We start from the raw sequence: 26,371 nt of genomic DNA on the forward strand, positions 1-26,371 counted from the left end.
ATTCTTTAGAGGTTCTAAAAATGACGTCATGAGTTCCGTTCGTGTTAAGCCCGTATCACACTAGCGATTGGCGATTAATGATTGACGATTGAAGATTAGATTTTGACGAATCAACGAGCTTTAACCTTAGTTTGCTTTGTTGCAATTGGTCAAGTTTCAATCTTCAATCGTCAATCATCAATCGCCAATCGCTAGTGTGATACTGGCTTTACGAGTGTAATTGCAATTTTAATACACTTTTTACACATGATCCCAAGCATATCATGCGCAGATCGCACGCTTGTCGCGACAGCTAGATTCACTCTAAAAGTTGGTTTATGATAGCCATAATCCGTTAACTTATGTCGGAACCGTAAAAAATTGACCAATTATAGTTGAATTATAGAAAAATAATCGACTGTGATTGGTCAATTTTTTACGGTTCCGGCATAAGTAGAGAACCTCTAGAGCTGCGTTCAGAAACCCTACTCGGTGAGTAGAGTAATATTTAATTAACCAGTCAGAGCAAAAGGAATTAAGATTTATTTATTATGATTGGTTTATTAAAGTAACTCTACAGAGTAGGATTTTTGAACATAGCCTAGTAAAGAGAATCGCCAACTTGGTCATGTGACCAGCTACTCAGGTACGTTCCGAAATTCACTGCCAGTACTGAAATTCTATAGTATACGTGACATGAACTATAGATTTTCAGTACTGGCAGTGAATTTCGGAACTCAGCTACTCTGCGATTGGCTGAAACATGTACGGATAAACATATACGGATTTGGACATTGCGACGCCGATGCAAAACGATATATATATATATATATATATATATATATATATATATAGGGAATTGCGTATGCCTTCTGTAGACCAAAAGTGTGTCCAAAATATGTGCGAGAGAGAAAGGTATACATTCCTATTCATCCTCTATGCGCAGGCACCAACGTCGGTGTTGTTGGGCTACAAAATTATTGGTTTTAATATTTTTTTACTTGAATTCTATCAACTTTACCGAAAAATAGCGAGAGATAAAAATTGTTTATTTTCTTCTCATAGAGCTCGGAGAATTTTTTCAGAATTTTGTATTAACTTTTTAGTACTGCGTTTTTTTGCATTTTCTTGCATTTTCTTGAAGTATTAGAAAGTTAATATAAAATTCTGAAAAAATTCTTAGAGCTCTATGAAAAGAAAATTAACATCTGTCAACTCTATAACCTAACTTAACCTGTTAATTTCAACGCATGCGCACAGAAGACTAATAGAAACGTATAGCTTTCTCTCTCGCACACATTTGGACTTTCGTGCCAGCATTCCCCCTCCATGTATATATGCTCTAAAAGCCAAATCACACTAGCAATTGATGATTGAAGACTAGATTTTGACGAATCAACGAGCTTCAACCTTGGCTTGCTTTGTTCCAATTGGTCAAGTTACAATCTTCAATCGTCAATCATCTATCGCCAATCGTTAGTGTGATTTAGCCTTTAAGGCTCGAACGCTTGCATGTAATGGCACCTTAGGGTGCGTTCAGATTCCTCATCCGGGTGCACTCCATTACTATAGTATATGTCACATATACTATAGCACTTCTAGTAATAGAATACACCCGGGTGGGGAATCTGAACGCAGCCTTAAGGAGCGATAAAAATAGAAGAACAGCATAGCGTTGATATCGTGTTCCCCGAACGCACTCTATATCTATCTCATTTTAATCTTTATCTATCTCATTTTAATCTTTATCTATCTCATTTTACCAAAAACGCAATGTAGTACACTTTTATTGTACATCAAGAAAAACGTCAACGTCAACGTCGTTAAAAATAAATAAATCATTCTGAGACGTGAATTATTTATACAAATTTCTATACAAACGAGTGTATATAATTAACCATTTAACTTTTTATTATAAAAGTTATTTTAAGCTAACAAAACTACCTCAATAACACATTCGTTCTTATATGATATTTTGGTAAATTTTTTTCCATTTGATAAAAAATAAAACTGTTAAGTTGCATATCATTCTCAAAAAAGAGTTACTCATTATCTCAAGATGATTGTCTTAACTAAAAACGGACTTCATAAAATCATGGTAAGGTAATTTATGTTTATTTTCTCGCTAGGATAATATATTTTGATGTTTGTGTTTATTTTCTTCTTCTGTTATGTATTATTACAGATTAATCGTCGAAGAGTGGAACTAGCACAACATGTAGCTAGGTACTTGTGTTTTGTTTTTATATTTTTAATAATGAATAATCGTTCTTTGCATTTATTTTTAAAATTATTAAATTAATCATTATGATGTTAGTATATACAGTTATCATTTAAATGGTTCTATTTGATATAAATTTTATACATATTTATTTAAATTAGAGAGAACATGATATTAAAATATAACATGACATTAATTTTATTTCAGGAGTACTGTAGCTTCCTATGATACTGCTGAATATCAATATATACAAATTAGCAAAATCCCAACATTCCATTTTCAACCTTCTTTACCACGATTGCCAATACCAAAACTTGAAGATACATGTAGGAGATATTTAAATGCACAGAAACCTTTACTGGATGATAAAGAAATACAAAAGACATCTTCCTATGTTTCCAAATTTCTTGCTAATGAGGGACCGAGCTTACAGAAACAATTAATTCAAAGTGATGCTGAGAATTCACATACTAGTTATATTAGTGAGCTATGGTTTGACATGTATTTAAGAGACCGTAAGCCTTTACCAATCAATTACAATCCTTTCTTAGTCTTTGTACCAGAATCTGACCCAAAATATGATATACAATTGGTAAAGGCTACAAATCTTGTTATATCTTCATTGAGATTCTTAAAATCTCTCAAGGATAACATCCTAGAGCCAGAAATATTTCATTTGAATCCTAAGAAGTCAGATACAAATCTATTTCGCAATTTTACAAGATTGATTCCACCTAGCTTTAGCTATTATGGAGCTTATTTATTTAAGGTATGTATATAAGAATAAATGTACCATATTTTTTTCAGTATATATACTCATAAAATATCTCGATTTTTAGATTGTAAAAACCAGTAATTTATAAGAAGAATGTCTAAATAGAAATTTATATTGCAGGCTTATCCATTGGATATGTCACAGTATAAAAACCTGTTCAATACAACTCGAATACCAGAACTGGAGAAAGATAGAATCTTCCACGATCCTTCTGCAAAGCACCTTGTAGTAATGAGGAAAGGACACTTTTATGCGTTTGATGTTTTAAATGCAAACGGCTCCATTCGTAGCCCTAAAGAAATAGCTGCGTGCCTAAAAACTATTTTGGAAGATAATAGACCACCGAATAAGCATCCCGTGGGCATCCTTACGACTTCAGAAAGGAATCAGTGGGCACAAGCACGTTCACATTTACTCGAAATAGGAAATCAAGAAATTCTAAAAAAGATCGATTCCGCTATATTCACAATGATCTTAGATGACGAAGTTATAGGCACTGATAAAAATAAATTAATTAGGTCATACCTTCATACAGATGGTACTAATCGTTGGTTTGACAAGTCATTATCCATCATCGTTTCTAGAGATGGCTACGGAGGAATCAATTTTGAACATTCATGGGGTGATGGTGTTGCAGTACTGAGATGCTTCCAGGTAAATAATAGTATTTAATTCAAGATATATATTATTAATGCAACAATTGTCAACTGGTCGTTCCTTAGGATATAAAGGCCGATATATCAAAGAAACCTAAATTCCATCCTAATGAAGTAGATGAACTCTCAAAGGAGATGCCAAACATTGAAAGACTTGAATTCTCTATAGATGCTAAAAGTGAAAGTACTATTAACCAAGAGATAGTTAAATACAAAGAATGGATTGATCGACTATGTGTAGACCATATACTTTGCGAAGAGTTTGGTAAAGAACAATGTAAAAAGCTTAAAGTAAGTCCAGACGCTGTAATGCAGTTGGCGTTCCAGTTGGCGTTATATATTTTGGAAGGCAAATCAGTACCGACTTATGAATCTTGCAGCACTGCTGCATTTAAACACGGAAGAACGGAAACTATTAGATCTTGTACATTAGCAACTAAAACAATATGCGCCGCTATGACTCGAAACAATAGCGAACTTTCGAAGTCAGAGTTGAAGAAAATGATACTTGATTGTAGCAAAGCTCATAATGTGCTTACGAAAGAAGCTGTAATGGGTAATTAATCTGCTAATTATGCAGATATTATAAATGTTAAGTCAATTGATTTAGAAGAAAACATGTGTATACAGATTATCTGATATTTTTATTTTACAGGACAAGGATTTGACAGACATCTGTTTGCTTTGAGGAAAATATCAGAGAAGTCGAATTACAATAAGCCAGCCATTTTTCAAGATCCAGCATACAATGCTATAAATTATAACATATTATCTACTTCTACTTTATCAAGTCCTGATGTACTGGCTGGTGGATTTGGACCAGTGGTACCTGATGGATATGGAATAGGGTAAGCTATCCATGTTATATATTTAACACTGGACATATGCTGTATATGTTAACACTGGAAACATTAACATCTTGTTATATTGTTCTTGTTAAATTACAGCTTAAACAGTATACTAATTTATTGTTCTAGATACATGATTCAGGAGAAACGTTTGGGTGCTGTTGTGACAACTTATGAAGGTAGCCGTAATGCCAGCAAATATGTACAAACATTAGAATACGCATTCAAGAACATTCGTGATCTGTTACATGGGTAACTGTCCTTTCTGAGACTTTTACTGTCAAGATTTTAAAAAAATATGTGAGAACATATTAGCGTAACGTAGCTAGCCGAATAGCTTATTGGTTTTTAATCGCAATATTTTTGTTACAATTAACCCTTTGGGGACGAGTGTCGGCATATAGCCGCCCAAGCCGTTTTACCGTTCCGGACGCGTGTCGGCATATAGCCGCCCAAATTAGTTCGTAGCTGCAAGGCTCGCGACGTCTGTCGTTCTGAGCGATAAGATACGCATAGGTATAGTAAAAGAGTCACGTTTTCATTCAAAGACATTAGGGGCCATTAGCGATGAAGTCTTATCTTCCTTATAGCCCGTCGAGCGGCTCCGTCCCCAAAGGGTTAATATAACTATAGGTAGGGTTATTGTTATTATACACAGTTTATACGCATATTATCGTACAAGAATGTTTATAATCATGTTATTGTGCCTGGAGTGGAGACAAATTTTGTTCCTTGATATTTTGAATGCAAAGTAAAAGTAATTATAGTTGTCTTTGATAATGGGAAACTTTTATACAATATTGAATAAATATTTTTAACACTTTTATATAAGACTTTTCATTAATTTTTAAACCAATAAATTTTTAATCAACAATTTTTCCAATGAGTAATACATATGGAGAATAAATTAATACAAGTACTGTTTTATATTATTCTATTACATTACTCATATTAACAAAAAAATATATACAATGACTTATGCAAAAACGAGCGCTATAACGCACTCAAAGTACGAAACGAAAATTATGTTGGTTTCTAAAAACTGGCACCTGTTGCAATCTCTATTTAATTTTGGACAATATTTTATATTACACAACACAAGCAGGAAGATTTGTCTGAAACAGTATAACGTACACCACATTAATAACTATAGATATTGAGACAGATATTAAATTAGATCATTGTAAAGATTATACAATCCAAATTAGCAACAGGCAGTAATATACCAAATTTTCACACTCATTGGTACCTATAAAATTCATAAGTTTGGACAATGATTTCAAAGATATACAGTCACTCATCTAGAATCTTTTGACTAAATGTGGAATGGAATTATTATGATCCCAATAATACGTCAACACTTGCTCTCTTATAACTTATATCTATACGTTGCCCATCTTCACTTTAGATACCTGCAAGCAAACATATGAGAACATTATAGACAATCAAGAATATGTTCATTCATGTAACTTTGACATCTTGTGTTGCTACAATACTATCTTACCATATATATGCCAACAATCAAACCAAAGAGTCCTATAGCAGAGCCAAAGATTTCTATAATAAGGATCTTCACGAAAAGAGCAGAATTAGCTGCATCAGCTAAAGCTGCACCAGAACCAACAATGCCAACTGCTATGCCACAGAAAAGATTGACCATTCCAACAGCTAAACCAGCACCAAACATTACATATCCAGCCATCCAGTTTGAAGATAAAATAACTTCCTTATTGACACCTGGCTTATTGATATTGTATTCTTCAAGCATTCCAGATAGGACAATGGCAGTGATTAATCCATAAATGGCAACAGCTTCGCAAAATATCACAGAGATCAAATTCTTTGTCTTGATTCTAGGTGCTTTCACACCTCCACCAACAATAGATACTCCTGTCGTATGGATACCTCTACAAGTATGATTACTATAATGAATAACTGATTTTCATTAAAAGTTATTAACAAGACCATAAATATATTAAACTTACAGTGCTGCACCAACTACAGACAAAGCCACTGCCAGACCTATACCCAGGGTAGACCACATATATGGGGAAGTATTCGTTAAGAACCTAAATTGTAAAAAGTAATGTTTAGTATTTTATCATATACTAAATATGTAAATAAGTGATTATACATACCACGCAAGACTAATTTGCTCTCCCTTGCCAGTAAGTACATAATATAAAACTGTAACATGACAAATATATAAGAACACTCACATGATATGAACAAGTAGCTTAATAAAAAAATAAATAAATTTAGTAAAACAACTTGTATTGTTTCATCTTATATTTTCTCATCTATACTATTTATTGTAATAAATATACAATAAAGCAATACCTAAAATAATAATTGTAGTGGAGGCCGTGACCGCGAAAGTGGTACCTACAATGTGCCTCATGATTGCGAAATTAAGTTTCACCGTATGCACAATATGACTCACGAAAGATCTCAGAATACACGAATCACAATCGATATTCCGGAAAAATCAAATACCCCGATTTTTTTTTAACAAATCTTTAGTCTCCGCATCGAAAAGTCGAGAGATGCCTACACACCCGTCGTTATCATGTGACAACCGCTGGTGTCAAAATCATACGAAATGCAAGATGCGAAACAACGGTTTTAGAATGAAACCGGTCCGTTTATGCTAGTCGCATCTTTTACACTCAAAATGGAACAAACATATATGCAGCCTTGAGACAGAGAAGGAAGGAAGAAGCGAAGTGTAGAAGGTGCAAGTAAAGCGAATAGTCCATAACGCAGATAGTTTTGCGATCATGCCTTAAAGGCGCGTTAAATTTGAACATCGCGTTTGATCATCTACTACATATAATTATTTAAAGATCTATTTGAATTTCAGTTAACGCGATAAATCGACTTTGAGGAATTTATAACATATTTTAGTACGACATGGATCCTTAATTGGTCTTACGAATCTGCTTATTCGCAAGAAGTTAGCCGTTTTATTTTCATGTAAAATGGGGAAAAAATCTAACAACTATTATATAATTTTGTACATTCCTATTGCACATCCAGCTACATTCCTATTGCATTCTAATGATTTTATTGACATAGTAGGTACCAGTACAACAAGTTTTAATAATTGATTTATTTTTGTTATTGGAACACATTTTTGTATATTCTATCGGTATGCGGAGGGAAATGAGGAGAAAGGACGAATCAGAGCCCGCTTTGTACGGTTCGCTGCAGACAGAATTGTCGCATTTCGAAAGAGGGGACAAATATACGCGGAACTTTCAGCTTTAGCATCTAATTTTAGAATCCGTCATGTTCGTATCTCTCTATTTCGAGGGAAGCAGAGCCCGTAGATGTGTTCTGTTAAATACAAAATCGATTTGTCTCGATAGCGATTACAAGAATGTCTCTGACAAAAAAGGGGTAAGCCAGCTTTACAATTTCGTCTGTTAATAGGATCCATCGCTCCGTCATTTTTCATTCAGATCTATTCATCTTCCGTGAGTATTTATATATCGCGTATGGACGTACTGTCGTACCTAACATGAAACGGTTTTCTCTAATGAGACATTCCATTAGTCGATGCTTGGAATAGTCATCGCATAAATGCGTTCGCGTCTGTGACCGGACCGGCCGTCGCTCGTACTATTTCGGTCTTTGATTAAATTTATAGCGGTAAATTTAGAGCAATAGGGAAATATGGTAGACTCATATCTGCAAGAAATGTCACGATTGTACACGAGCTCCAAATGCGTGTACTTAGCAAATCTTCCGAGTTTTCCGGCAATTTGTGCGTCTTTGGACGCGCATTATAGAGTAACGCGATAACGCACTTAACGTGTGTTATCAGAGAATGTATGTCTTTTACATCATATCAGCGTCATACAATATCAAATGTGCAGAGAGAAAAAGTATTCAACATGTACAAATCTGGAAATTTTCCTCCTAAGCGAAACTTTCTACTCCTCGATTGTGTGATTTGTAATAATCAAGGAATAATGGTGGAGTAGTTTCTCACATATTTTGGCAGAGAAAATATTTTTACACAAATGGATGTATTATAATATGACATCAATTTGTACAAAGAATTTCTCAACATCGTTTCTATATTACTAATCTCCCACTTATATTCTATGCACAGCTTTTATTTCTGTAAAAATGATCGTTTCTCCAGGTCGATTAAATAGGCACAATTATCTTTGTCGTTTGTCAGTACATTTACCTAAATATATAACATCAATGATCACATAATTCCATTGATAGGTTTATTATATTACATGAAAGCATCTCAGTCGACAGATTCCATCGTCTCTTGCGGGAAAAATTCGCGAATTCGCTTCGCAAACTTACCCATTCCGAACAGCACAAACATAGTGCGACCTCCCAAGGACGTTTCTTGGAAGTTTGTGCTGTCTGGGATAATATTATTTTCATCTAACATATTCATACGTTGTGTTACAGGAATGTCTCGCTCGACGAATTTCGTCGCGTCATGTACAACGCTATTTCGCAAGAGCCGTTCGCGACTCGATTCGCGAAGTTATCCACATCTGGCGACAGACGAGGAATGGTCGAGATGATCGTAGAGATGCCTTATGTAGCTGGGTTGAAACCAGACGACTCCTACCAGGGTAAGGACGACGCGCAGGCTGCAAGATTGTATGAGAGATCGCACAAAGCGATGACTGGCAATGGCGAACATGCGACAGAGGAGATTGAAATGTATAATGATACTCTTACGAAAACACTGTTTGCGGCCAGTGTGAACGATAGAGTGTTTCTGGATACGCTCTGTGAGCGTGCTAGGCGCTCCTATAGCCTGCGAGCTTATGCAAGCTGTCTGAGAGACTGCGAGTGCATGCTGGCGCTTCCAGCGAGCTTCTATGACGACTCCGTAGAGAATGTTAAGTACTTTGTTCAGCGTAGAAAGGAGTTCCTTCAGTTGGAACGGGAGTGTTCCAGAAAATTGGAGGCCGCATCCACGAGAAAACGCAGCTCCGGTCGCGGAAAAGCCGCGTCCATTGCTTCCAGCCCGAAGACGTCGTCACTCGGCAAGCGCGGCGTCACAACGGCGCCCATCGTCGACGGCAGGCAGCATGGCTATCTCGTGAGCTGTCCAGACAGTGTGACGCTTCAATTCCATGTAGCTAAGGGCCGGCATCTCGTAGCTACAAGAGACATCAGACCAGGAGCTGTACTCATTGTCGACCGGCCGTTTTCCTATAGCACGGATGCACCGGCTCTCATCCGGAATTGTTTGCATTGTCATGCTACACTTAAATTAGAAGACAGCGTTAGAATACCGTGCCGTAATTGCCAAACAGTTAGTAGAAGAGCGCATGATTACATTCGCGCATGCACGACACGTATTCTAATACCACTCGTTAAATTTACGTATACTCGTATGTCTATATGTACATATATAAAGAGTGTTTGACGATACATGTAAAACTCTTGTGTATGTGTAAACTAAAAAATAAAAATGTCCTGTATCATTTTGCAAATAATCACATCGATTTTTAAATATTTATTAAAGAAGATTGACAAACAATCATGTGCTATTATTTATCAATCTTCTTTAATTAATAAAAATTTACATAGTTATTTGCAAAATGATATAAGATTTCTTTGTTCAGTTTGACCTAATGTACAAGTACATAACGTCGCTGTCGATTGTAGCTTATCTACCATATCGCGCGTGTTATTTACCAATTTCTTTATTTAAAAATTTTACGTTGTTATTTAAAAAATAGTAGAGGGATGTTTTGTTTAGTATGCGTACATACGTACACGAGAGTTTCATATATATCATCAGATATCCTGTGTATATATATCAGATATCCTGTATATAGCCTATTAACTTTTTCTTTGTATCTCTTTTTGTTTCTCTTACGCGTTTGAATTTGCGCTTGGATGGTCACTTCAATACGAGTTTCGCTTTTCGTTTTTCTAGGTATCCTTTTGCACGGAAACATGTCGCAAGGAAGCGTGGGAGAGATATCACCAGTACGAGTGTTCAGTATTCAACTATTTTCTCGAAAATACCTCAAACAACGAATGTCGACAAAAGTCTCATCTTTTGCTCGCTTATCGAACGACAGTCATACAAGCATTATCGGTAGATACTTCGAAACTGAATAGCGCAGAAATAAAGTGTGTTTTAAATCCTGATTTCTTACGCTATCACATTAATGGTAACGAAAAGAGCGAAGACGATGACATTAGCAACGAATGCGCAGAGTTGGGGACGAAAAAGCCGTATAGCCCTCTCGATTATCGAACGATCTTCCAATTGAAGACACACTGTGCCGATGTAGGACCCAATGTAAATTTGGTTCGAACAATCGAGTCAGTTTTCCTTGCAAAGTGTCTGCTTTTCGTGTTGAGTAAATTGGACGTCATTTGTACGAAGGAAACGTTCGTTCCATTGGCCATTGGCATGCTACATCATTTACAGGCGATTGATTGCAACGCGTACGAAATCATTGAGAATGTCTATGATGAAACGACACGCGTCTGGGAACCCAGGAATATCGGCGGTGCGATTTATACCACGGTCAGTCTTGTGAATCACAGCTGTTACCCCAACGTAATACGTCACTCTTATCCAAATGGTAAATAATCCGCAATTTGAGAGAAAGATAGATTTTACAAATTAGTGAACATAACAGATCGATTGTGTACTGAATGGTTACGCGTGTTCTTACAGGAATAGTCGTGGTTAGAGCACTGCGCTCTATTAGCAAAGGATGCGAGATACTGGATTGTTACGGACCACAATTTCTTAGCGAGAGCAGATTGACTAGACGAGAGTTCTTGTGGAAGAAGTATCGATTCCTATGCGAGTGCGACGCCTGCATGCACAACTGGACATTTCCGTTACCCGAAACAGTAAATTATAAGTGTACGGCGTGTTCGGAACCGCTGGATCTCTCAGGGATAAACGCAAACGCTGCGCGAAAAGTAACGCATCAGCAGTGTGCCAAGTGCGAGAAAACGATCGATTTGCAGAAGATCGAGAAACAACTTCACAAGTCGATTCAAAAAAGATTGAACGCTATTGCTAAAATGTATCAAGGCAATTATAGAGACGCGATGCCTCTGCTATTCGAACACGCGCACTTTGTCAATAAATATTTGGCTGAACCTAACATAGAAGGTATCAAAACAGAACAGTGTATCGTCCAGTGTTACAATTCTCTCGGCTCTATTTCCGTGTAATAATAATCTCTCGACCCATTTATGTCACATCTATTTATACAATAGTATAAAATAATGATTTAAATTTCTATGGTAAAATCGCGGGAAAGAAAAAAAAACGGCAATACAATTCACTAAAATTAATTTTCTAACTTTCTATTTCGAGAGAGAAAAAAAAATATATATAAATAACAAAAAATACACGGCACAATGCTTCTACCAGGAATACTTCTCATTCCTAATGTTTCTCATTCATAATTGTCGTTAACAGCTAGTGTAACACGAAGTAATATAAGCATGTGTTAAGTGACAAAGAAGCATGACGTAAAATGCATAACAGAGAAAAAATCGTTTAAGAACATTTTACAATTCGATAATAGATTACTGATAGACTCGTACGTCTGTATCATGATCAGTAGAAAATCGTGCCTAAATTACATATCGTGAATCAAACAATAATTTGATTTCAGTTGCACAAGTGCGTGCTTTATGCACAATGTTATGCCTCCCTCATGCTCATACAATTAGGTCATGAAATATATCATGGATCATTGTGCTTCAATGACACCTTACTTGCATGAAAGATACGAGTTATGTACAGTGGTCCGGCATATACATTGGTAAATTACATCATTTAACATAATTCATTAAAATATAGGCGTGTAATACCTATATTCAACTAAAATCCTATGATGTAAGGATAGGCATTCAATTACCACATGTGTGTCTCTCTAATTTCGCTAATGATGTGACCAGCTAGAGTCAATGCCTGCAGAATTACAACAATTGTTAGAAAGGAGTTCACAAAATAGTACATGTGAAAATATAAGTGATATTCTCTATACCTTAAGCATGTCCGCTGCTTCTTTACGTCTAACGGCGATGTGTTCACTTTCGTTTAACAACGCCTCAGCTTGATCCGACTTATATAAATGCGTTACAAGTTCACTTTGTAAATTATCTTTTACATAGTTGACTAGGAAATGCATAACAGCCTTTGGTACACTGTCCTGAATGGACTTCCGTACAATATAAAAGTATGATTTTATGAGTCTTTCTGTAAATAATGAATGAAAATAATCAAGATGTAAAGAGATAGCACGACGCAGTAATACAATACGCAATATAATACAGTACAAATTGTTGTCCTTACCGATAACATCACAGTCCCTTTGATCACGCTCGCTTAGTTTTCGGGATGTTTGTATTGGTACAGCAGGGAGCAAATTTATTGATTTCTGTTGTGGCGATATTCTCTGCATATCAGTTACTGAATTAATTCCAGAATTCGGGATGTTATTGTTTTCACGCATCCTAACTGGGGAACCGTCTGCAGAGGTAGCTAATTCTGATTTCGCATGCGGTAGTAAGTTACTTAGTAGCCAGTGATTTTGCTGTCCTTGTTCCTTAGTCTGATCAGAAACATAGTTTATCTCATCTTGATTATTGTTTGATTTTATAGTCTGTTAGAGAGATAAATATATTTTACTATTAAAGTTACGAATACACAAGACTAAAAGTGGTGCATGAAAAATAATAAATAAACGGATAAATCACGTGTAGGTGTAGTGTGTCTGCATTACATCTTGATGATGTAATCACGTACATGCAGAGGATAAACATCTCAAAAAAAAACATTAAGTAAGGATCATTACTCACTGTGTCTATTGGGACTATAGCACTGGTCGTTAATCGTTTGTTGTGCTTTAAGTCATCAGCACCTTTCAGTAACGATGATACAAGTGCCGCGTCTTTATGAAAATCAGGATGCTTAGTGTTGATATATGCTAATTCTATAGCGACCAGATTCTCCACCTTTTCGAAAAAATTAAAATTCACACAGTGTAAATATTAAACAAACATATGAATACAGGTATACGGTGAACGTTTTAATTTACCATCGCGTTGGTAGTTGGGAGCCGTCTACGAAGCAACTGTGTAACAACGTCGACAATACGCTCGTACAGTTTAGGGAAACGCAGCATTTCTTGTTGTACCTCAGTGCCACAATGCTGTATTATACTTTGCATCTCCTCATGCACAAGCTCCACGCACCGTAATGAGGGTTCCTCCAATCTCCGTATTTGCCGTTTGACTAGTAACTCGAAGGAAACTTCTGGCACAAAGAGTGCTGGCCTCGGACCGGTTGCGTTACGGATAGCGGTCAGTATGTCCGTTTTAGTAAGACCTACCAAGGGATGAATCGAGTCGAGGGTTTTACCAAATGTCTCATGAAATATGTAGCAAATACGAGCGCCACCGCACAGCTCAGTGGTCTCTATGTTCCTTGCTGTGCCTTCTATCGTAGCACAATAACTGCTTGCAAATTTCGTGATGATCTGTAGCAAAGTTTGGCTCTTGTCTCCAACATTCTCACCATAGGAATTAAGTAAGGTTTGAAACTGCGCGACCATTACATTCACTCTCGTCTGTTTCCAAATAATACAATTTTCGTTAAATTTTATTTTTATTTCAGTCTTCCACCCACATCAAGGAATTCAACTATTACTGTTGACATCATTACCTTCAATTCTGGCAAGCAATCCCTAATATGATGCATAAGTAAGCGATTGAGAGTTTTCGCCAAGTAAGGAGTTCCATTTCTGTTTGCCAATGTGGGGTATTTACGTTGTAAGAATGTAGCCTCATCTTTTAGTGCCTCCTGGATACTCTTGTTATTCATTATATCCTGCTGAGAACGATTAACAACACCTATAATTCCCAATTTGACTGGGATGACTCTACCACACAGAATATCTATGGCATCAGTTCCTAGAAGGATAAGAGGTATATATTCAATAATATTACCAGATACAATACAAAACATTGTGTTACATATTTCAGATACATTAAACATTATAAGTGAAATGTACCAGCATCCATGAGGTCCAATTTGGTAACAACAGCCAGTGTTCGTCTGCCATCTGGATCAACATCTTTACTAAGCTTCAAACTCTCGCTTGTAGCCATATCAGTGTTGGCAGTGACCACTGCTAAAATTATAGAATTAGGATTACATATATATTTTAGTACTAGCTCGTGTATCTGACTCTCGATGTCCTCTGGCTGATCACCCACTGGTACTTTTGTGATACCAGGTAAGTCTATGAGTGTCAAATTAACAACAGATTTTGAAAATATTTTGAGATTAATTGGCTCTGGACAGATTCCTTTATTGGCTCCAGCCATTCTGTCAGTTTCAGCTTCAATCTCTATGCGAATATCATCGAAATTTCTGTAAATCTTGTTCTTTGTGTGCAGAAATGTTCCCCATTCATCCAAATCCAAAGTTCCATTCTCTGCATTTCTGTGTTCGCGATCATCCTTTGGTGTGTACACAAGTTGTAATATTAATGGCCGCCGTGTGACAATGCCAGTTCCTCGTGGTAGGAAAGTACGACCTACCAAACTCTCTATTACAGATGACTTTCCAGAACTCTATAACATGCAAAGTATCATAATGATGCAATAATCAAGAATATCTATAAGTTATTTTTATTTCTTTTTTTATTTGGGTTGTTTATGCTATCGCAAAGTCAAGATTCAATTAGAAAGAGATAAAGGAACAGAAATAATAGTATTTTGGCTTCTGCTTTATCATATGAATAATCTAGAATGGTGATATTTCTATCATTATAATTTGTACAGGTTTGATGAGGGACATGTAGTGTTTTCTTCGACCATAACATTTCTGAAAATTTCAAAGTCATTGAATAGCGAGAAATTTATTTTATCACGAATCGTGTATTGTTCAGAACAAAGGAATAATACAACGGAATAATCAAGCGACAATCGACATCGAGAACCGTTGGTTTCAAATGCGCTGTCGATACTTCAGAGAGGCATTTTCTTTCCTCTCTCTTTTTGCAAAACTCAAATACACAACCATCACATCTTAAGCGCAAACGATGTTGCTACGTAACACAATTGAAGTAAGCGGAACTGATGGTTTCAAATGATTGTGAATAGCTCTTGGTTAGGACCAAGGAACGACACTAACCTGCGTGCCCAAAACGACGATCTGCGGCAGCTGTATTGCGTCAGAGCCGACGGTATTGAATACGTCTTGCAATTTGTTTATCACCGGTATTAAAGCTTCCATGGTGAGCCAAATGATAAACGTTTAGGAGGAACAATGAATCGATCGAGACGGTGGTCTTGGTTCGTCGGTTGGTTGTAAAGCCGGTTCAACGCCTAGATCGTTCTCCTTCACGCGTGTCGTCGATCACAAATCATGCAACAATGACGAGTTATCTCGCACTGCTTAATGTTTGACACTCCGATGATCGCGATACGGATGAAACGAAATTCCTTTTTACACCAAATCACCACTACTGGAACGCGCACCTGACTCTTAAGCCGTTCCGCGCTCCATAATGCACACACGCGTGCGCATGCTTGATTGTATAAGAGTAACGTACACGAATACGTATGAGAATACTAATAGCACATACGTACATACATATATGTGTGTACTGACGTGAGTACATAAGTATGGACACGTAAGTCCATTGTCTCCAATACTACTTACTACAACTCAGCTGTTCCTGGGAAAATAATTGTGATGTTACTTTCGTTTAAACGCAATCGTTAATCCCGTGAAGATAAATGAGGAACATAAATTTTTCTGTTTATATATCGGTCGAATTTATAAGTGCGCAATTTACAATTTAATAGCACTTGCAGTATATTTCAAACCTTTAGCATTTATTTTTTTCATTGAAATTTACATAAAGATTATAGGCATCACACGAATAATCGTCTTTACGAAGATGCACCACGTGACATTTGAATCACCACTAGATAAAACACGAGAATACGGAATTTAATTCGTGCCACTCTCCAAACGTGAACGGTATAAAATTTAACGTTGATAATTTTATTACAGTTCCGTTATTGTCTACTCGTAGATCAGAAGTCGATTTATTTAAGGTGACCAGATTTCTCAACCCTGAATTCGGGACTTCATAAATGTGCGAAGCAGGGGGCGGGGGGAGAGGGGTAAAAAGATCCGAAAATTATTTGACAATCATTGAAAATGATGACAAATCGTCCCGAATAACACTCGAAAAAATTCGGGACAAAGGGTGAAAAATCGGGACGTCTGGTCATTTTAATTTATCGTCGTTCTTTACTGCGTATTATTGTCCTATAGCGTATTGTTGTCCTATATCTGTGCAGTGCATTTGCTTTGTAATTTGCGATGTATAATAAGCATAAAGATATCGTTCAGTTTTACGTAATCTTAGGATCGAAGAATTTGCGGCAATATGTACGATCTGAACGACTGCGCAGCGTTTGCAACATAATTATACATTATTACCTAAGCAGAACAGAAAACGATGACATCAAAATGACGAGAGAATAATCTAATCATGATTGAAAAAGAGTTTTTCAAGAATCATTTTCTTATCATTTTGATGTCATTTTAACGTTATTATGATTTCTTTGAAAGCGAAATTCTTTACACGCGTTTGCGACGAGAAAGACGAAAAAACTATTTATAGGCTTTATTTATAGGCTTTATTTCGAAATTTGTTAACAATGTTGAAGTGCCACTGCTGATACTAGTGTAATCATCCTAATATATCGACATAACCTTATAGTTTTATTTTTATGGGAGATATTTGTTTTATTATTTATATTATTTATATTTTTATCAGCTATTCTCATATATATAATTGTAAATATTCTTAGAACGCATTACGTTTCGGGAAATACTGCCATAGGATTAAAACGAAGATAAAATTCATTTAAATTGCGCGGGTTACGGCGCCATATTAATATTTGGTTTTATTTCTGTTTACAGAACTTAGATGGCGTTTGAAATATAGTCATGTGGTACAAATATTCAAACGGATTCGTATAGCGTTTATAAAGCACATATATACAACAAAAAAATAATTAATAATCAAACTTGTTGCATTAATTAAACTATTACATCTGCAAAATTGGATGTAAGGGATAAGTTACTTCCTGCGTATTTGGATTACACAGTACGAGGTTATACATAGGTTACATCAAACACTGTGAGGTAACACTTCACTCTAATTATTTTCTTTAGTTTGATAAATAATTCAACTTCACATTTTTTTCATAGTCTTCAAATTAACTTTTATTATGTCCAGCTCTAATTTGTAAAAGTTTACAGGTACAGATATGGGTTTACCGAAAGTATACTTTGACATAACCATAGATGACAAGTCGTTGGGACGAATTACTATAGAATTACGTCCTGACGTTGTGCCGAAGACATCGGAAAACTTCCGTGCGTTATGTACAGGAGAAAAAGGCTTTGGTTACAAAGGAAGTTACTTTCATCGTGTAATCCCCCAGTTTGTTTGTCAAGGAGGTGATTTTACAAATCATAACGGCACAGGTGGAAAGTCCATTTATGGAGACAAGTTTGAAGACGAGAATTTTGAACTCAAGCATATAGGCTATGGCATATTGTCGATGGCAAACTCTGGTCCAAATACAAATGGTTCACAATTCTTTATCACTACTGCAAAAACACCTTGGTTGGACAATAAGCACGTTGTGTTTGGTTCTATTGTTCATGGAATGGATATTGTGAGGAAAATTGAAAGTTATGGTTCACAAAGTGGTAAGACATATGAAAAGATTATGATATCAAATTGTGGTCAATTGTGTTAAACAAATTCATATATGAATATATTAGTACACATTAATTTAGATTTTTCTAAATGCTCAACTATCAAATTTCAATAGAAGCATTTAAAGTTATATATGTAAGAAATAATTATATATATTTTTAATAAACAAACATTTTAAAGAAACGACTTAATTACATATTGTATTTTACTAACTATACTGGTAATATTTGAATATCACAAATTATTCTACAATCTAAACCTGGAAGAGTCATTTCATTTTTCTTGAAGCTCGTGTCTCAAAGTAATAACATTATATTAATAATTATTATAGTATAATTATATTAATGATTGAACAACTGCAATGGATTAAATATAAAAGCAGAATTTGTATAATTAAATTTACTACAGATTATTCAAACACATGATGTAGAAATAAGCATGATTTGCATTTACATACTTTTGGTTTGTCATAAAGAAAGGAAAAGAGACGTGTAAACATTTTAAGTAAATAAAAATTAATTATTGTAATGTACAAATATACATAGATATAAATATTGCCTTATATCTACGAAATTGATATTGTCCTTAGTCAACGCATATCGGTAAATTAACTATAAAAAATGTGTTGAGTTCTATAACAGATGCGAATATTAAAAATATAACGTACATAACGAGACAAATGATTCCGACTGTACGACTTAATCTAAATTTATTAAGGAGCAATGATCCATATAAAATAATTAACGTAGAGAAGAGAGATACCGAGCTGTACACCAATCCTTGAGAATTAATTTGAATATAATACTCTCCAGGTATTTTTGGTAATAATGCGGCTTTTATGAACCATGGCAGTCCAAGACACAATAACACATCGAATACATTCGATCCAATGGAATTACTTATTCCCATAGCGCCGTGACCTAAAAGGAATTTTAAAATTTGATATTAATTTGCTGCAGGAAACTTTCGTGTTGAACAAGAGAATTCATATATATGTGTTATCATATACGTACCTTGATTCGCGACGATAACGCTCGATACTGCTTCAGGTACACTCATTCCTGCCGCAAGAAACGTTAAACCCATAATAGAGTCAGGTATTCTAAAGGTATCGCCTGAAATACAAATTCAATTATTAATATATCCAAACGATTCCAAAAGAGCCTGTAAGAAATGTCTAAAGAACATCCCTAAATTTTAAGACATCTCTTAAACGTCTTCACGATGTTCTATTCGACATTTCGAATATTTATTGTAGAAAATGTAATATAGTTATTTTTATGTTTTTATCGCAGCACCCACAAACATTTAAATAGTAATCCGCGAATATATAAATGTCCAATCGTCGATGACACGTACCGATAGCGGTGATGACCCATCCAATGATATAGGACGAAGACGCGATCCATATCACGCACATTAAGAACGTGACAGGATACCAAGACTTTAATTTATCTCTTCTACAGTCAGGGATAGTTATGAGCAACATCAGGTTAATAGGCCAAGTGATAACCCACCATATTTTTTCACATGTCGAATTGGGCCATGTTGTCATGTTTACAATGTCGACTAAAAAAAAAAGAGTATGTGAGATGTTACAAATATCGTCTTTTTATTTACTTCATAAATTCTTGAAGTTAATATTTGTATTAACGCATGTACTGTTACTGCGAATTTTTTAAAGATGTTGTGATGAAATGTTTTTAGATGAAATGATTGTGCCTTTGTATTAAAATTTTTATTGCATATAACTATATTCTATGTATAACTATATCCTATAGAGTACATACGTGATTCGTCCTCTTGCTCGCTGGAATTAAATCCACATATCTCTGTTTCTTTGATGAAGTCTGTCAGGTTTCATCATGAAAGATAGCCAAGCATGAGATTACATGTCTTACGAGTAGTTACCGAATGCAATCCCTGCAAAGAGATACGTGGATTAAAAAGAAATGACAGGGATTTATTCTGTGAAATTGAATTTATAAGGTTAGCCATTGACTTTATAGATTGCGGTTTCTTTTTGGTCTTTTTCTATCTTTACTAGGAAAAATGAATCTTTTTAATAAGAGGAAGCTCTGTTCCGCAGAAAAAACGATAAATTTAGCGGGTAGGAATATTTTCAGGAATCTCCGATTCCTGAAAATCGAAATGAATTCACAGAATGAAACTGTATCAATTTCTTTTAATTCACCTATTTTTGCAGAGGCTATATTTAATAAATTACATTAAATATGTAATTAATAAGTTATATGTCTTACTGTTTGGTAATAAGGGACTCTTTTCACAGATATTTGTGTACTTTTTCCTTCTGGACGTTAGTCGTCTTATGAAATGGTTGATACGATCGTTGAAGCACATTGCTGGAAAGACAAACTTTAGGTAAAACTTCAATAACTTAACAGTGACCAAAAGAAATTAAGGAATGGTAGCATTCGTCTATTTTTTGCATTGCAGAAAAGATATATTGTCTCAAAAAGGAAAAAGTTTTCAAGAAGTAGCTGTACCAATTGTTTATCATTAGATGTCTAGTTTCAAACGAATTATAAATGTAAGCCTACAATATGTATATTGGTCGTTATATATTTTCAAATTTGCTAGAAAACTTTTCCAGGATTAAAGCGATTAATTTTTTTTTCAGGCAAGTGCGCACAAAGTTCGATTCCTTTCTGAATGAATCACGAATCTGTTGAAATAGCTTATCTTAATTAAATTTATTCGGCGTATGTATCACCTGATATATAAAGAATGTAACAGGAGACCAGGATAAGCGCTTCGTACCACTCGACACGTCCATCTCGAAGAGTCAATATCAGAAGGACAACCGTAAAGGCGTACGCCAACGTATCACGTGACACGGGCCACCACTCCAAGTTCAACACCTAGAATAAGATAGCGATAAGGGTGTCATGAGTGGTTGATAATCGAGAAGTAAGAAAATATTGCGTTGAAATGCGCCTCCGTATTTACCTGATTCGCGAACAGTGCGCAGCACGCTGGCACTGCCAATATGTTGAACACCGCCGAACCGACAATAGTGCCTACTCCCAAATCACCTTCCGTCACGAAGGTACCAATGACGTTGATGAACAATTCCGGACTGGAACTCGCAGCTGCCATTACGGTCGCGCCGGCCACATCCTCGGTGACTTTGAGCTCTGCCGAGATATTTCATTTCGTTTTATTCGACGGCGCGATACGTCGCGAGCGAAAAAGTAGAATAAACACTACGAGTAAAAGTAATCGAAAGAGAAGCGATATGACACACCAAACTGCACTGTCTTACATCCGTTATAACGAAATGAAGAGAGGAGCTACAGTGAGAGAACGATATTTACACGAGAAAACGATGCATTTTCTGAACAATCCTTTCGGTGTTCTAACAGTACTCACTCTCGCAAATTTTCTTAATAGAGGGAACGAAATAGTCGTCGCAGACAATGGCAAGTAATAAAAAGAGATAAATAGCGATGACGAAGTGGACAATTATAAATCCTGCCTGTCTTTGTTGTCGTGTAAGCCCGTCGGATGGGAACTCTTTGATAGTTGGTGGCGTACAGTTGTAACTGTCGTTTACTAGCTGTTCGAACTTGCTTGCTTGTAGCAATTTGCGCCCTCCTGAAAATATAAAATGAGCGTCGCTCGTGTGAATGGAAATGCAAGGGAAATAGACCGCGGAGGAAATCGCGGATGCATTTGACTGATAGATAAGAGATCGCGAACGATAATAGTCACGCGTCGAACATTACGCCATATCTGCACGCTTTATCTTGCTCGGAATACATTTACACAAATCAGGAGGATATTTAGTGAAATATGCAAAATATTCCTATATGTAAATCACATACAATGCATAGGCTGTCCCAAAAATATTGTACAATATTTTATAGCGTATTTTGGAGTTCAATTGAAATTGAAAATTTTTACACGAAAATGTTGAAGCAGCAATATGTTTTTCGAGTTACGTTACAAACAAATGAAAAATTAATTACTTTCTCGTAAACTTCAGGAAAAAATTATATTTTCAAACGAAAATTATATTTTTAACCGATTTCAAGTGAAGTATGTTTAACCAAAGTTCTAAGAGCTTAAAAATATATAATATTAAATTTTTTTTTTAATAAAAATTGTAATCTCTCAACATTTTCGTATTCAGATTTTTTACTTCAGATAAACCCCAGAAAATACTATTAAAGTATTGTATAATGGTTTTGTTGGGATATATCTTTTCTATAATAAAAATAAAAATATATATTCTTTTAGTTTGTATTAAATATGCCGTGGAAGAGCGAGTTGTAATTGTCATATTATTTTTTTTTACGTAACATACATTTCATTATAGCAAGTTCTTTTTAATGTTATTATGTAATCTTTCGATTCTTGCAGGTAATCTTTCAAGACTCGTCCGTCGCTCGCGTTTCAGCAGATGGACACCCGCACGAGCAGGAGAGAATCCGCGTTATACATAAATTACTTATATACTCACGCCAGTTTGCTGTGTTGCCCGTGCTGATCGAACTGTCAGGGAAAAGCCCCATCACACTGATGCAAAGGAAGTACATAGTCGGTATAGCTATAACGAAAAATATCCGATATCCGATCATATGTTTGTGCCGTTTTGCCATCTTTGTTTTATGTGAGAATTGACACGGGGGTGACTGTCGGGAAATTCTCAGAGGGGCTTCGTTCGCGCGTCTCTACAATAACACGTTTCCTTAAACGCCGTTTCTCGAAGCGACGCGACACGGAGCGGCTACCTGCCGTTTATCCGACACGCAGAGTTGGATTGACTACTTATATTTTTCGAAAATTATCTCGCAGCTCCGATAAGATATCACATACTCGTAAAGCAATCCCTACCTACGATTATCCACAGAAAAGTTTCCATTTTGCGATCAGGCATATTACGGCTTGTCTCGACTCGTCGTGATCTCTCGGCGATGAGTTAGATACACGATGAATCTTTCCGTTCCCGGCAAGTTTGCATTGCGTATCACGGCTGCACATTGCTATGCACGCAGGCAGGGAAAATGTACATCTCGCGAGTACACATTACGCTGTTACTTTTTTTTTCTCTCTTTATATCTATTTTCTTCCTCTGCATATGTCACATGGTACGCTTATCGTGCAAAGTTCCCTCGAGCATGCACTTGTTGATTAAAATTTATTTCTCTCGAGTCGAATGTGTCGTTACGTAGAATGGTATCATACACCTGCGTCCGATATCTCTGAGATCGCGCAGAAACGCACGTTTCCACTCTCGACTGACCCTCACTTTTTTCTTCTGGAAGTAATCATGTGTAGCGGGATTAGAAAGATCGGTTGTATCGGTTTTCCTTGTTTCATATATTTCTTCCGAAGAATCGTTGTCTATCGTAACTTTTATTATTTCAATACGACAAATAGTTGAGTTGCATGTGTGTATACAATTTAAACAAATCGCAAAATATTACATTTTTTAGAGTGTACTGTAAGATTGTTCTAAGAAACGTTATTTTGTGTGTGTGTAAATTTCGCGGCACTACATGACCGAATAGAGAGACGTTTAACTGTGATAAGAATTAACTCGGGCATATATAAGTCCGGCAACGAATGTTTAGATTATTATCGAGTTATTATGCGTATTATCTTTTCATATTAATTACGAACAGGGGAAAACGTTCAGTTCAATAGCTCTCGTTACAATACTCATCAATTCTTGGCGCTTATGTTCGCATTTTATCAAATATTAAGGTATGGGGGATTTATTAATTGTTTATTAATCTATTAATTATTACTTATTTATAAATGTCCACGTAAGAGAGCCAAAAATAGGCAAAGTGTTGACAACTGGACATTCCTCCCACAGCAAAACTAGTCATCACAGTGAATTCTTTATTTCTATTAAAATTAGATTAGATAACAGTATGTATATATATAGCATATCAAATATACAAGATCCCAAATAACATCATTTTGAAGGTGTTTAAAACGCGGGGAAAGTGTTCCAGGACGTCCTGAGTATTTTCAGGATGATCTCAAGGCATTCTGTGTTATCTGAGATCTCACTCAAGTATAAACTATTTTATAATTCCTGAACTTTCAAAGAGAAAGTGTATAAGTGTATAAGTGTAAAATAACTAGTTCGTGTCGCGATCGTTTTAAGAATGCGGAATTCTATGAAGATGCCTTCACAGTTTCCACAGTTGGTAGAACAAGAAACGGTTCGCAGAAATGTTTTTGTAACTTGCTATCGTGAGATCGAAATTGTTTTCCAAATAATAACACGATTCCGATTATATTTAATTGTTAACGTACCGATACAGGTGAACCGGTGCGAATGTAGAGGTCACAAGTCGAATCAAGCTAGACTAGACAGCAGAGCATGGCTCGGTGCGCCTGCACTGGTCGAATTAACGCACGTGAATGTGTAACATAATTTTAACGGGAGATTCCAGTCCAAACAATTTGTTAGAAGTTACATTCAATCGTTCGCCATTGCACTGCAACTAACGTAAACTACAAACTATATCAAAGCCGCTAAAATACAAACGCCACTCGCGGCGTGTTCTGTGACATAAACCGAATTATACATGTAGCATCGCAACATGATACATAAATTTGATGTGCAATATAATATCTGAATATTATTAATCAATATTAGTAACATGCAATCGATATTCGTCGATCCGTCTTGTGTAATATATATATATATGTACACGCGTTATACATGCGTCGTTCGGTGTAACTCGATCCTATGAAACTAAAGCAATCGCGTTAGACGAACACAAAAACATTCGCGTACATAGATAATGCCTATTGTGTGGAACAGATTTTATACGCGCGGTGACTTTTGGTTGAAAGAATATAGCTACAACGGTGCATGTGTGTGTCGTATCCTGTGAAAAAAATGAACATATGTAACCACAATCGGTAATTACCGCCGTTGCGATTCGTAATTTGCGTTTTGCATTTGCAGTTGTAAATTTTGGAAGACTCCGTCGTGCCTAAAGCTGCAAGAGCTTCACCTACATGCAGTACGGATTCAGCAACAGGCGCTACGTGCGAGAGAAGAGATAGAGGGAGGGGCGATTCCAACAAATGATGTCGGACTTCGGAGTAGATGTTAATGTAGTATGTGTGTGACAACGGGATTGACAACATGGATACGTCTGACCTAGGAGGAGGTGTGTTCGAATCTTATTTTCAATAATATCACCGGGACTACGTCGTGTTATAACAGTTTCGGACGAAGCAGAGACGGAGTGAAGCGTGCACGGGAAATATGTCGATCGCGAGAATCAGAGAAGGACGACGACGACGAGATTCGCGAGGAAATAAGAGAGAGAGAGAGAAAAAGAGAGAGAAAGAGAGAGAGGGAGGGAAAGAAAGAGCAGGGAAAAAGGGAGACGGCCGAAAAACCGTGGATTTGTCGAAATGTGCTTTCGCGTTTTCGCCACTTTGTTCACTTTGTCGACGGGAACGCGGCAGTCGCGCTGTGAAGAAACGGAATGTGCAAGTCCGGTAGGATGTTTAGTTATACATTTACGCATGGTGTTAAATCGTTGTTGTCGTCTCACAGCGAGAAGTCCCCAGCCGACGTGGTGCAGGAAGTGTGCCTAGACAGAGAAAAATAACACGTATATATAATTCCCTCTCTATTGCACGCGCGATATTCGTGATGTTAAACAATGAGCTAATAATGAATATTCAGATGTATATTTGTGTGCCACCGCTTTTCTTGCTCTTCTCCTTTCTTCTCTTCTTCCTTTATCTCTATCTTACATTTGCCAAATTCAGTTTTAATTTTGTCACTTGCCAAGCACCAAGCACAAGCTGATTACGCTTGGACACGATACTCCAAAAGCGCTTCTTATCTCTTCTCTTTTCGCGGAAATTCTAATAGCCTGATTTTGCTCACGAAGAATTGTTACAATTTCAAATGAATGTTTCGGCCTTATCTGCAAACAACACCTTTTTTGTAACCTGCATTTTGCGGCTCTTGTTTCGATTCCTCGTTTGATCTGAAAGCCGCAGATGACGTTAAACGAGATCTAAATCTCAGGACGTGTCTACAAAATGAGGAAACGGTACTAAGTGACTGTAAGAGTACACGT

At 36.2% G+C, this 26,371-nt stretch overlaps 7 protein-coding genes across 13 annotated transcripts in view; 4 read left to right on the forward strand and 3 right to left on the reverse strand.

Moving 5' to 3' along the window:
• The first annotated feature begins 1,629 nt into the window (after positions 1 to 1,629).
• On the forward strand, positions 1,630 to 4,965 carry LOC116843057 (carnitine O-palmitoyltransferase 2, mitochondrial). 2 transcript variants are annotated; one of them, XM_032813075.1, is made up of 7 exons: positions 1,632 to 2,077; positions 2,165 to 2,205; positions 2,408 to 2,969; positions 3,096 to 3,629; positions 3,698 to 4,187; positions 4,287 to 4,479; positions 4,609 to 4,965. In XM_032813075.1, exons 1-7 carry the CDS (start codon positions 2,039 to 2,041, stop codon positions 4,733 to 4,735), a joined length of 1,986 nt encoding a protein of 661 aa, XP_032668966.1. In that variant the 5' UTR covers positions 1,632 to 2,038; the 3' UTR covers positions 4,736 to 4,965. The 2 variants fall into 2 exon arrangements, with proteins under 2 accessions (XP_032668967.1, XP_032668966.1); XM_032813076.1 differs by lacking the exon at positions 4,609 to 4,965 and having other exon boundaries at positions 1,630 to 2,077; positions 3,698 to 4,222; positions 4,287 to 4,430.
• Positions 4,966 to 5,149: 184 nt separating this feature from the next.
• Positions 5,150 to 7,076, reverse strand: LOC116843063 (V-type proton ATPase 21 kDa proteolipid subunit). 2 transcript variants are annotated; one of them, XR_004377833.1, is made up of 6 exons: positions 6,820 to 7,076; positions 6,618 to 6,666; positions 6,465 to 6,548; positions 5,984 to 6,386; positions 5,729 to 5,891; positions 5,150 to 5,594 (listed from the first exon to the last, which is right to left on the reverse strand). XR_004377833.1 is itself a non-coding variant. In XM_032813089.1 (5 exons), exons 1-5 carry the CDS (start codon positions 6,878 to 6,880, stop codon positions 5,862 to 5,864), a joined length of 627 nt encoding a protein of 208 aa, XP_032668980.1. In that variant the 5' UTR covers positions 6,881 to 7,076; the 3' UTR covers positions 5,150 to 5,861. The 2 variants fall into 2 exon arrangements, 1 of the variants encoding a protein (XP_032668980.1); XM_032813089.1 differs by having other exon boundaries at positions 5,150 to 5,891.
• Positions 7,077 to 7,689: 613 nt separating this feature from the next.
• Positions 7,690 to 12,792, forward strand: LOC116843055 (SET and MYND domain-containing protein 4-like). Its single transcript, XM_032813074.1, has 4 exons — positions 7,690 to 7,881; positions 8,920 to 9,781; positions 10,412 to 11,072; positions 11,168 to 12,792. The coding sequence occupies exons 1-4, from the start codon at positions 7,862 to 7,864 to the stop codon at positions 11,677 to 11,679; spliced, it is 2,055 nt and encodes a 684-aa protein (XP_032668965.1). The 5' UTR covers positions 7,690 to 7,861; the 3' UTR covers positions 11,680 to 12,792.
• Positions 11,642 to 16,094, reverse strand: LOC116843054 (dynamin-1-like protein). Of its 2 annotated transcripts, none has more exons than XM_032813071.1 (8): positions 15,659 to 16,094; positions 14,532 to 15,096; positions 14,183 to 14,430; positions 13,557 to 14,087; positions 13,318 to 13,473; positions 12,812 to 13,070; positions 12,504 to 12,715; positions 11,642 to 12,427 (listed from the first exon to the last, which is right to left on the reverse strand). In XM_032813071.1, exons 1-8 carry the CDS (start codon positions 15,758 to 15,760, stop codon positions 12,371 to 12,373), a joined length of 2,130 nt encoding a protein of 709 aa, XP_032668962.1. In that variant the 5' UTR covers positions 15,761 to 16,094; the 3' UTR covers positions 11,642 to 12,370. The 2 variants fall into 2 exon arrangements, with proteins under 2 accessions (XP_032668962.1, XP_032668961.1); XM_032813070.1 differs by having other exon boundaries at positions 12,812 to 13,121; positions 15,659 to 16,092.
• A 63-nt stretch (positions 16,095 to 16,157) lies between these two features.
• On the forward strand, positions 16,158 to 19,382 carry LOC116843064 (peptidyl-prolyl cis-trans isomerase). Of its 2 annotated transcripts, XM_032813090.1 has the most exons (4): positions 16,158 to 16,513; positions 17,468 to 17,692; positions 17,810 to 18,265; positions 19,235 to 19,382. In XM_032813090.1, exons 3-4 carry the CDS (start codon positions 17,818 to 17,820, stop codon positions 19,291 to 19,293), a joined length of 507 nt encoding a protein of 168 aa, XP_032668981.1. In that variant the 5' UTR covers positions 16,158 to 16,513; positions 17,468 to 17,692; positions 17,810 to 17,817; the 3' UTR covers positions 19,294 to 19,382. The 2 variants fall into 2 exon arrangements, with proteins under 2 accessions (XP_032668981.1, XP_032668982.1); XM_032813091.1 differs by lacking the exon at positions 19,235 to 19,382 and having other exon boundaries at positions 16,161 to 16,513; positions 17,810 to 18,458.
• LOC116843059 (sodium/potassium/calcium exchanger 4-like) lies at positions 18,781 to 22,941 on the reverse strand. Its single transcript, XM_032813078.1, has 9 exons — positions 22,762 to 22,941; positions 21,669 to 21,893; positions 21,246 to 21,433; positions 21,010 to 21,157; positions 20,537 to 20,638; positions 20,066 to 20,125; positions 19,635 to 19,844; positions 19,289 to 19,390; positions 18,781 to 19,195 (listed from the first exon to the last, which is right to left on the reverse strand). Exons 1-9 carry the CDS (start codon positions 22,898 to 22,900, stop codon positions 18,861 to 18,863), a joined length of 1,509 nt encoding a protein of 502 aa, XP_032668969.1. The 5' UTR covers positions 22,901 to 22,941; the 3' UTR covers positions 18,781 to 18,860.
• A 609-nt stretch (positions 22,942 to 23,550) lies between these two features.
• Positions 23,551 to 26,371, forward strand: part of LOC116843060 (sodium/potassium/calcium exchanger 4) — an 18,101-nt gene continuing 15,280 nt past the window's right edge. The window contains exons 1-2 of one of the 3 annotated variants that reach the window (XM_032813079.1): positions 23,551 to 24,768; positions 25,234 to 25,441. In XM_032813079.1, coding sequence (XP_032668970.1) covers positions 25,417 to 25,441 — 25 coding nt within the window. In that variant the 5' untranslated portion in view covers positions 23,551 to 24,768; positions 25,234 to 25,416. Of the gene's footprint in view, positions 25,779 to 26,371 lie in introns of all 3 variants that reach the window. The other 2 variants (XM_032813080.1, XM_032813081.1) reach the window with 2 other exon arrangements.

Source organism: Odontomachus brunneus, unplaced genomic scaffold (genome assembly GCF_010583005.1).
Source record: "Odontomachus brunneus isolate Ranch 3 - 2012 unplaced genomic scaffold, Obru_v1 Obru_scaffold_029, whole genome shotgun sequence".
NCBI lineage: Eukaryota > Metazoa > Arthropoda > Insecta > Hymenoptera > Formicidae > Odontomachus > Odontomachus brunneus.

What these genes read in the sequence shown, in the direction of transcription:
- LOC116843055 (XM_032813074.1), top strand. Translation starts at nt 7,862, where the DNA reads ATGTCTCTGACAAAAAAGGG. An exon ending in CGTGCCGTAATTGCCAAACA is followed by an intron (nt 9,782 to 10,411) that starts GTTAGTAGAAGA and finishes TCGTTTTTCTAG; the next exon opens with GTATCCTTTTGCACGGAAAC. An exon ending in ACGTCACTCTTATCCAAATG is followed by an intron (nt 11,073 to 11,167) that starts GTAAATAATCCG and finishes GTGTTCTTACAG; the next exon opens with GAATAGTCGTGGTTAGAGCA.
- LOC116843063 (XM_032813089.1), bottom strand. Translation starts at nt 6,880, where the DNA reads ATGAGGCACATTGTAGGTACCACTTTCGCGGTCACGGCCTCCACTACA. An exon ending in CACTACAATTATTATTTTAG is followed by an intron (nt 6,667 to 6,819) that starts GTATTGCTTTAT and finishes GTCATGTTACAG; the next exon opens with TTTTATATTATGTACTTACT. An exon ending in TGATTGTTGGCATATATATG is followed by an intron (nt 5,892 to 5,983) that starts GTAAGATAGTAT and finishes GTTTGCTTGCAG; the next exon opens with GTATCTAAAGTGAAGATGGG.
- LOC116843054 (XM_032813070.1), bottom strand. Translation starts at nt 15,760, where the DNA reads ATGGAAGCTTTAATACCGGTGATAAACAAATTGCAAGACGTATTCAAT. An exon ending in TCGTCGTTTTGGGCACGCAG is followed by an intron (nt 15,097 to 15,658) that starts GTTAGTGTCGTT and finishes TGCATGTTATAG; the next exon opens with AGTTCTGGAAAGTCATCTGT. An exon ending in CTATAGTCCCAATAGACACA is followed by an intron (nt 13,122 to 13,317) that starts GTGAGTAATGAT and finishes TCTCTCTAACAG; the next exon opens with ACTATAAAATCAAACAATAA.
- LOC116843057 (XM_032813075.1), top strand. Translation starts at nt 2,039, where the DNA reads ATGATTGTCTTAACTAAAAACGGACTTCATAAAATCATG. An exon ending in ACGGACTTCATAAAATCATG is followed by an intron (nt 2,078 to 2,164) that starts GTAAGGTAATTT and finishes GTATTATTACAG; the next exon opens with ATTAATCGTCGAAGAGTGGA. An exon ending in CTAGCACAACATGTAGCTAG is followed by an intron (nt 2,206 to 2,407) that starts GTACTTGTGTTT and finishes ATTTTATTTCAG; the next exon opens with GAGTACTGTAGCTTCCTATG.
- LOC116843064 (XM_032813090.1), top strand. Translation starts at nt 17,818, where the DNA reads ATGGGTTTACCGAAAGTATACTTTGACATAACCATAGATGACAAGTCG. An exon ending in AAGTTATGGTTCACAAAGTG is followed by an intron (nt 18,266 to 19,234) that starts GTAAGACATATG and finishes AATTTGCTGCAG; the next exon opens with GAAACTTTCGTGTTGAACAA.
- LOC116843059 (XM_032813078.1), bottom strand. Translation starts at nt 22,900, where the DNA reads ATGGCAAAACGGCACAAACATATGATCGGATATCGGATATTTTTCGTT. An exon ending in GGGCAACACAGCAAACTGGC is followed by an intron (nt 21,894 to 22,761) that starts GTGAGTATATAA and finishes TTATATTTTCAG; the next exon opens with GAGGGCGCAAATTGCTACAA. An exon ending in TATTAAGAAAATTTGCGAGA is followed by an intron (nt 21,434 to 21,668) that starts GTGAGTACTGTT and finishes ATATCTCGGCAG; the next exon opens with AGCTCAAAGTCACCGAGGAT.